Source organism: Lathyrus oleraceus, unplaced genomic scaffold, assembly GCF_024323335.1.
Source record: "Lathyrus oleraceus cultivar Zhongwan6 unplaced genomic scaffold, CAAS_Psat_ZW6_1.0 chrUn0207, whole genome shotgun sequence".
Classification (NCBI taxonomy): Eukaryota; Viridiplantae; Streptophyta; class Magnoliopsida; order Fabales; family Fabaceae; genus Lathyrus; species Lathyrus oleraceus.
This window is the reverse complement of record NW_026112598.1, coordinates 77284-87630: the sequence shown is the minus strand read 5'-3', so window position 1 is coordinate 87630 and position 10347 is coordinate 77284. Positions and strand designations below refer to the sequence as shown.

Here is a 10347-nt window from a genome sequence, read left to right as displayed (position 1 = left end):
TGTTTTCATATGAATCTCGAATCTAGAAATTTATATGTCAGCAAGATGAATCTCTTTGAGGCTCGTTTATAATCTCTTTAAATCTAATGGTAATTGTTTTAGTAACATTTACCCATGTTCATTCAGATTCATCACAGGCACTCACAATTTGTCACTAGGTTTGGTATTTAAAAAGGTGAGATCAAGGAGGTTTAGGATTCTTGGTTGAGGAGAATGCATATGGTTTCTGAATTTCTGGTATTGTTGCTGAGTGAATAATGTTGTGCACAAGATGAAGAAGATGAAGATGAAAGAAAAGAGAGAAGAGAGAATAACAAACTTCCACTACTCTGCTAAAACGGTTACAGCAAAATGGTTGCACACATACTGCACTACAATACTCAGCGGATACAATTGTTGACAGCTATAGTACTATATACACACAAATAATAATGCCACATAAACAACATGCTAACCTACACTAGCTAGGTTAAGCTTAACAAAACAAATACTAATAATGCTGAAGATGAATTACTTCTAACACCATCCCTTAATTCATATTCAGCTAATCAAGATTAACAACAACAATTCCATTCCTCAAGTGGAAAAACTGATCAGTCTTGATCGCTTTCGTCAGAACATCTGTCAGCTGCTTCTGGGTGCTATAATGCATAATTTCTAGCACTCCATTATGAACTTGACTTCTCAGAAAATGATACTTAGTCTCAAAATGCTTGCTTCTTCCATGCAACACTGGTTTCTTAGAAAGATTGATTGCAGACTTGTTATCAATCATCAACTTCAGAGGCTTGTTTACCTTGATCTTCACATCCTGCAGTAAATTCAAAAGCCAAATAGCTTGACATGCAATCAAAACACCTGCAATATCTTATGCTTCATAGGTTGACAAAGCAACAACTGACTGCTTCTTGGAATACCAAGCAATAGGAATTCCCAGATACTTAAACAAATATCCAGAAGTAATTCTTCCGTCAACTCCGTCTCCACATCAATCAGAGTCCGAGTAATACATCGGTTTTGACTTAACTTTTTCACCAGAAGAGAACAAAACTTCATACTTCAGAGTCCCCTTAATATACCTCAAAATCCTGACAACAACTTGGTAATGAGACCACTTCGATTTACTCATAAACCTACTAACCATTCCAACTATATAGTAAATGTCAGGTTTGGCGTTGCACAAATACCTCAGAGAGTCAACCAACTGCTTAAAAGTGGTGGCATCTACATCATCACCTTTAGAATCAGAATCCAATTTGTGATTTTTTTTGACAGTGCGACAACAACCTTACAATTTAGCAGGTCAAATCATTTTAGAAGCTCAAGTTCATTTTTCATGGCCTTCAACCACACTTTCTTATTGAGCACTTCTTCAACACTGAGTGCTTCAAAGTCTACTAACATGGCACACTGGATGACTTCTCCTTCAGAGTCTATTTCAGTATCTTGCAGCATATCAAACTCTACAAACTTTCTTGGGATGTTTATGATTCTTTATGATCTCTAAACTTGTTTAGAATCCCCTTCTGATTCTAGAACATTATCGGATGCTTGACCGCCCTCAGAAGTTGGACCACCTTCAAAGGCTCCACCTTCAGAAGCTCCACCTTCAAAGATTTGATTACCTCCAGATTCTGGATCATCATCAGAATCTGGATCAGTATCAGATTCACCTTCAGAATCAGACTCGCCTTCAGAGTCTTCTTCATCTTCATAGTCACTTTCAGAGTCTGACTCATCTTTATCTTTAGAGTCATCTTCTAACTCTGACTCATCTTTAGAACCCTCATATTCTGACTCTTCTTCAGAACCTTCAGATTCTCACTCATATTCAAAATCAGACTCGACTTCAGATTCAGAGTCATCTTCTGACTCTGACTCATATTCAGAGTCTCCTTCAAAATCAGAAAACGTCAATCGCACAGGTTCATCATCATCAGATTTATAAGCCATCAATAACACAGGTTCATCATCATAATCTCCTCTAGCTATGTTTTCTTCTTCTGACTCCCTTTCCTTGTTTGACTAACAGTCATTCGCAAAGACTACCATGTATTTTCTTGGCCTCTAACAAAGACTAATTCTGGTCCTTCTTGACAAAAGAAGCTTTCAGAGCATGCCCTACCTCTCTCTCAGAGGTTCTTTTAGTCAGATGCAACTCTTGCACCTCTAGACTGATTTGCAGCTCTTCTATTCTCATGATGCTCAGATCCTTAGAATGTTCAATTGCTACAATAATGTAATCAAACCGAGGAGTAAGAGATCTAAGTATCTTCTCAATGATACTATCTTCAGAGAATGTTTCTCCACGCGATTTCATCCCATTTGTGATCATAATCACTCTAGAGATGTAGTTAGGTACCTTCTCATTGTTCTTAATACTGGGATTCTCATACTGCTTATGTAAATACTAAATCTTTACCTTCTTCACTGATGCATCACCACCGTAGCACCGTACCAGTATGTCCCACACAACCTTCATCGTTGTTGAATCAACTATTTTCTCAAACACGTTCACATCCACACACTGATGGATGTAAAACAACACCTTATGATCCATCTTCCTCAAATCACGTTGAGCATTTCTTTGCGTATCTGTTGCATTTATCAGAAGTGCAACCAGAATGTAACAGTCGTTGACGAGATCAAGAACATATTGAGCGTCAAACAACACACACATCTGAATCATCCAACGGTTCCGGTTCTAACCATCGAACACTAGAAGCTTGATACTCAGATTACCGTCTCCGTTCATCTTCAACCTTGTGCAAAATTCAGATCTCACAAAACACTAGTGTTTCCCAATCTTGGAGAATCAAGAAATGTGATTTTGTTACAATTCCAATCAAATTTTTAACGCTAACTCAAGAAACGAAATCAATCACACAACGCCTCACCGTTCAGTCGTGTTTCCTCGTGTTTCCCTGTGGATCTGAACCGGAGCTCTAGATACCAATTATTGGTGCACAAAATAAAGAAGATGAAGATGAGAGAAGAGAGAATAATAAACTTTCACTACTATGCTAAAACGGTTACCCACACACGGCACTACAATACTTAGTGAATACAACTGTTGACAACTACAGTACTCTATATACACAAATTATAATGCCACATAGACAATTTACTAATCTACACTAGAAAGGTTAAACTTAACAAAGCAAATACTACTAATACTGAAAATGAATTATTTCTAACAAATGAAAAGTGTTAGGGTATGAGCGTGAAGCACAAAAATTTGTTGTTCTTGATTGAGTATGGTGATTGGGGAAAATTTGGTTTTTGAGTTGGCGAATGGTTGTAATGATGAAGGAGATGAATGTAATAGGGATGAGCGTGATTGTTAGAAAGGCGACGAAGGTATGAATGTGTCTGAGATGGTGATATAGTGATTAAAGAGACACAATATATTTTGGGAGAAGAATATTCAATATTCAATATTCAATAATTTTGTTTTATATATTAATATTGTTTTATACATTAATATAATTTGAAAATATTAATATTGAATGAATAAATGATTAATTAACTACTTATCATTAATGGTGCATTTGATTGGACATGAGAACTTCTTTTATACTTTATCTGATGCAAAAACTTATTATAGGACATGACAAAATATATGACAAGGAAGATGACAAAAACATAAAAAAAATTTGCTCACTATAAATCACGGGACAACTTTTTGTCCCAAACAAAAATTATCAAAAAATATTGAAATACAATTTTTAATATCTCTCTATTTAATATTTTGATTATAAATATAATATTAATATTTTATTTATTAATAAAAAATATTATAATAAAATTATATTGTTTTTGTCTGATGTAAAGTAAAAAAAATTCTCTCTTCGTTATTTTTCTTCTTCTCACTGTTTAGTATTTTATTTCATGAAAATCAATATTTGTATATCAATAAAAATATTATAGTAAAAATTCTATTATTTGGTACAAAGATATATTAAAAAAAATAGATAAAAGTTGTTCGGTATATCGATCATCAAACACAATATAATATAAAAAATTGTCTTGTACTATTTTGTAGTGTCTAGTACTGCTATGTCCAATAATTCTTATTTTACAAAGAAATACACCCTAATATTATTAAATTTTATTTTATACATTAATATTGTAATTTTTTATTTTTATACATTAATAAAATAATTTATTCATCTAAATAATTAATTTACAACATTAATTAATTGTAATTTTTTTAATTTAATAATTTATATTATTGTTATTATATAATATTATAAAAGTAATTTTAACTTTTTAAATATATGACATTGAAAAAGGTTTTTGTCGTAGAGATATATAGGCTCTGCCATGTCAACTCCACATCACAAGTTTAATTGTTAACTATATAATAGTGAGGGGGGCAATCAAAAGAAGAAATATGAAGAAAAAAAAGATTTTGTTTAAAGAAAATTAAAAAGTTATAAAAATTAAAATAGAGAAATTAATTTTAAAAAAACAATTAAAAATTAAAATAGTAGAATTAAAACTGCATTTAACTCTTTAATTTATTAAATTCATCCGTGCAAGCATGGTTTACAATCTTGTTTAAAATAAAAAATGAGTAACTATCACATTCATCTTTTTATACAAATTGAAAGCATAAAATCAAATTCACAAACACTTTTCTTATAAAGTTAAGGGTTAAAAGATATTTTACCCTAAGTTTTATTTTCTTCTCTTTAATTTTTTTATAATCTACCTTTTATTATAATATATATTAAATGATGTGGCAGAAAAATAAACCACAACTCTTTCAAATTGCATTAGTACAAAAACAAATGTCACTCTAATGATTAGAATAATATTTTTTTAATAATTATTTTATTATTGGATAGTCACGTAATAAAAATTTAAATTATTATATTATAACAGTAAAAAAATACAACAGTTATAGAAAAAACTAAAACTCGTCCAAATAAGGGATACAAATATCTTTAACTCTAAAATTAATTATAATTAAAGATCAAAATATTTTAAGAAACAAAAGTACAAAGATTATAACAACTATTTCCATAAATGTTTATAGAAGACCTCGACACAATGGACAAGTGTAAGTTGATGAGCGATTGATGCATTGTTGAATCCATGAGCCAATACAATTTTTATGAAAAACATGCGAGCATTTGGTACGAGCTAAATCTGATTTAATGCAAAACTCCTCCAAACAAATAGGACATTGTTCGGTTGAGTCAGAAAAAGGATAACAATTTTCTAATTTCTCCATCAAATCAACAACTTGTTGAGCTTGACCATAATCATCTTGATTTCTAAAATCTTCTTCCTCCTCTTCAATTGATGTTATGGCAGAAAGACGCACATTCAACTCTAATATATCACGATTTTCATAGTTGTGTGCAACTATTTGTCTAGCAAATTCTTCAAGATTTGGTAGAACCGTATATAATAAATCATCTGGCACAAAAGAAAATTCGGCGTATAAAACACCATTATGATCTCCTTCCAAACCATTACATAGAATTTCAATAGGAATCGCTACAACTCTTTTGATTGTAGTTGTAAAATCGGGCATAAAGGTTGTGGCATCGGATTGAGAAGGTACAATTGTGTGGCTGAACTCAAAATCAATGCAAAAGCATTTTCTAAAAACATGAATGTTATGTGAAGATTCAATTCTTTCGCTAGGTAAATACGCTTCAAAGTTGAAGAAGGTTTCCATGACAAACTAGTGATGAAGATGAAGTGTTTTTGGACAAACTATTTAAAAGAAAGTAGAATATAAACTACAAGTTCTTTTGGGTTTAAGATTTTGGTTCAATCTATTTGATATGAATTGTTTCTATATATAAGGCTAGAGCTTGAGTTTTTATATCTATAACATTGATTTGATTTAACGATCTAATCATTTAAATTTTTATATCTTACTTAGATTTATTGTTTAAGAAAATCTTGTTTTGATTTACTTGGTAAAAACCGTACTTATATATATATGGCAAAAGTTAGGTTTCATTATTTAAATTCTTATATTGTTTCGATACTAATAGAATAAATATTTTTCTATTTAATTAAGTATTAAATATTAGATATGTATCTAAAGAGATTGGATAAGGGAAAAAACAAACTAATAATTCAGTCAGAATTTTGTCTTTTAAATTTAAATCTTTATTAAAAACTCTCTTTGTTTGCTAAAGATCCTCCCAAACAATTTTATGAAATTATAGAAAAAAAAACCAATTGCAATTTTTTCACCATAAAAAATTCCTTTAGAAATATTTACTCAAAAGAAGAAAAAATTAATTACAAAATTTGTTCTTACTTTATGGAAAACATGGTCCTAATTTCAGTTATTTTTATATTACCTTCAACAACAAAAAAATCTAATTCACACTATTATATTATATGACACCTTTATTGCCTTAAAAAAAGTAAAACAGTTATATTTTCAATTTTTTTGTTTAGATGTATATTTTTAACTTTAATCTCAAACTTTAATTTATCAATCAAATAATATTTAGATAACTATTAACATTTATACATTACTATTATTTTATTTATAAATAAATTTTATTTATAAATTTAGAAATAAATATTAAACCAAAGGATAATACTATAACATTATTATTATTTTATTAAAACCAAATTAATAACCTATAATAATTTTCATTGAAATTTATAATATAAATAGTGCAGAAACTCTGCATTATTGGAATTATATATATATATATATATATATATATATATATATATATATATATATATATATATATATATATATATATATATATATATATAGTTTTGAAAATTTAATTTATTTCTCTCTTATATTAAATAAGTGTGTGCATGAGCACATATGTAAGTATATTTGAAATTAGGTGAACGAAATAGCTCAAATGATATGATAATAGATAGTTGAATTAAATAAGTGTTAATGGTTGATTGAAGTTCAATTCTTGACGATAACGTTTATATATATTTACGTATTAATGTAAGGAAGTCGTTGATATTTATAAATCAACAATTTTTAAAAAAGTATATTTGAAACGAATCAAATTAAATTAAAAAAAAGTTAATTTTTAAATAAAAATTATATATGATAACAAATTTATGAATAAAAAATATTTTTTCTTTAATTTTTAAAGATCATTTATTTTTTAATATATTTACATTAGTACAATTCAAATGAACACTAGATTACGAGCTTTGAAGCTCGTCTCACCAAATTCCATGACTGGAGAGATGTTATTCAAATACCTTGTAGTCTTAGTATAAGAGTAAGTGTTGTCCTCGTGAGAGAGGTAGACAACGACCATAATAAAGTAAAACCTCACCTATATAGATATAGTGCAAAAGCCCAATAGAAACTTATTGGATGAATAAATCCTAGTGTTTTTTGTTTTTAAAAAATGTTTTGGGCCGATCAGAAGAAGCCTAGAAAATCCAAGACAGTCACGACGGTGTGACATGCAATTTAGTAAAGGTCTCAGACCCTAAAGAACCTTCCAGATAGCAGCCATTCGATTATTCGAGGAGCAAGAAAGTGTAAACCTCCCATTCCCTTTTCGCCCAATTTTAATTGAGAAAATTATTATTAGCGGAAGACAAATAATCGAACAATATGACATAAGCCAATCATTTGATTATTCAAGGAGCAGGAAAGTGTAAACCTCTCATTCCCTTTTCATTCAAGTTTGATTAAAATATTTTATTCGGATGACGAGAGATCGAGCAATATATCGTAAGCCAATCATTCAATCATTTGAGGAGCAGGAAAGTGTAAAAGTCTCATTTCCTTTTCAACTGGTTTTTATCAAGAACAAGTTTTACACACTTCAGATAAACAGAGAAGAAAAACTCGATGTTGATCGAGGGTTTGTCGTGTTACTATAAAAAATGATTTGTGAAATGGTTAATATTGTTTTGACTTGGTTTTGAAAATGGTTTGAATATATTTGAATAGATGGTAAAAGATGATTGAAGAATAAATGAAAGTGAAAATAGTGACAAAAGGTTGCAAATTGCATCACAATTGGTGCAAATTCTAGCATGATGATGTGAACTCTAGTACAAGGTATAACTTAAAGGCACAAAGTAAATCGAATCGAAAATGTACAAAGCATGCAAAATGATACAAGCGCATACATAATATTTACAACACACGTTCATTGTAATTAAATCAAAAGAGTAAAGTAAAATGAAATGTGCACATATCAAAATCATGACGCGAAGACGTGAATCAATATCGTGTAATGCGAAGATGTATAAAGCTACCAAAAGTAGGATTTAAGTTCGATTTAAATGTAACGAAGTTGGATCGTTATATCTCAACACAAATTGAATTACAAATTTCTAACACACAATGCGCTCATCGCAAATAAAATCAAAATATAACATTGTGAAAGAACAAGTTGCATGTCGAAGCACTAATTGGTAAAAAGTTCGGATTACCGCTATGCTAAACCAACAGAAGCGTATACAAAATTGAATCGAAATATAACGACAACCAACTTGAAAATACCGCACGCAAACCAAGAAAGCTCCAATAAAATTCTAACCCTTAACGATGATCATCACAATCGAAATAAAAATACAGTTTAAAATAAACATAAAAAATAATATAATCCACCATGCAATGTAATAAGAAAGAGCTACATGGGCTTAAACCAAGTGTTAGAGACAAGCCCAAAAACAACAATATTTTTTTACTTACATCAATAAACAAAATTCAGATAATAAAAATATCTTACTAGTTAAAGTAAATAATAAAAATAATAATAGTAAAATAGAATAAAAGAAAGTCTTAATGCACATATACATCAATGCAAATGCAAGCACAAACTAATTCAAACTTCAGGAAGAAAAACGCGTGCTCCAACATGAACAAGAGCATTGTTCGTCATTTCTAAACATGCTATAACATGAACAAGAGCATTGTTCATCATTTATCATAAAACGCAAATGCAAAACAAAAGCAATAGATATATCAAAGCATCAGAACACAATAAATTGGAAGCGAAAATCTTCCACCCAAACAAAAAAACACTGCTCGTCCTCTTCCATGAAAAAGAAACGACCAAACAATCAATGGACGATTCGAAATACACAAGATGAGAATCGATACCTCAAGTTTGTGTGGTTCTACTTACATGCGAAATGTCATGTTGCTCGTGTGGTGACCGACGGTGAGTATCGTGGAGGGTTGTTAACGGTGATGGAGTTCGGTATGATGGGTGTGAGTGGTGAGATTTGTTGGTGTTTTTCGGTGGTATAAGTGAGGTACAACTCGAAAGTTGTCTTGGCTGTGTGGTTTAGTTTGAGGTGGTAGTGGTTAGAAAGTTGTTTGGTGATAGAGTTTTGTTCATGAAGGTTTTGAGTTGTGTTTCATGAGGTTCGGTGGTGGTTTTTATGAAGAGGTAAAGGCGATGTGAGGCGGAGATTTGGGTTATGGCATTTAGGACAGAGGTTTACACATGGGTAGGGAGGTGGAGGTGATGATGCAAGTTGTAGAGGGTAAAAAGATTCTTGAAGAAGAAGAGAACAAAAATGAAAAAAACAAAGTTTCTCTGCTCTTCCTCTTTCTGAAAAACCCCCAATTCTTATTTCAATTTCAAAAAAAAAAAATGAGATAACCAATGTCTTGGGAAAATTTTACAAAAATAACCCATTTTTTCAAGGAAATTCCCAAAATACCCCTGGTTTCAAAAAAATTCCCAAACTACCCCACTTTTAGGAGGAGTCGCAAATTAAATTGGAGACTCCTCTTAAAACTTGAATGGAGGCGCCAATTCAATTGGAGACTCCTCATAAAATGCAATTTTTGTGTTATAAGTAGATGCGTTGTATGAGTAATTGTTCCACATCTCATATAATCATTTGGCAATCATGTTTGGTGTTCGTCGCTGATACGAAAAGGTGATTTATACGAGAGACAAACCTCAGATGCTGATGTTGTTCTGGAACATCACTATGTTCGATCAACTGAAGAGGGAGTTGGTTCGTTGGTTAGATGGGAAAATACCAGAAGGGAAAAAAATTAGAAGTATTGAGAGACTTGATAGTATCTTTGGTTGGGTGCGAATGAAGCCTGATAAGGATGCTAGGGAAATGATGTTCGGTCGAGACGATATCAATTTGATTGTTGTAATCAGTTAGAAATATTTTTGTTTTCAGATAGCTTATTTTGTACTGATGTTTGTTGTGAACCTCGTTGTAACAAAAACTTAATGATATATAATGATTGAAGGTTACAGAAATACAATGTTACAAAAAGCTTAAGACCTAGATGATGCTCCTCGATTGGGACAATTGTTCTTGTTGTGTCTTGGTTAACGATAGATACTACATAATCTTATCATTTTATTTGTGGAATCCATC

General features: G+C 30.8%; 1 protein-coding gene across 1 annotated transcript; it reads right to left on the bottom strand.

Annotated features, from left to right (window-relative positions):
* Positions 1-2077: 2077 nt before the first annotated feature.
* LOC127112961 (uncharacterized) lies at positions 2078-5695 on the bottom strand. Its single transcript, XM_051046406.1, has 3 exons — positions 5050-5695; positions 2459-2595; positions 2078-2395 (listed from the first exon to the last, which is right to left on the bottom strand). Exons 1-3 carry the CDS (start codon positions 5693-5695, stop codon positions 2078-2080), a joined length of 1101 nt encoding a protein of 366 aa, XP_050902363.1.
* Between the last annotated feature and the right edge of the window lie 4652 nt (positions 5696-10347).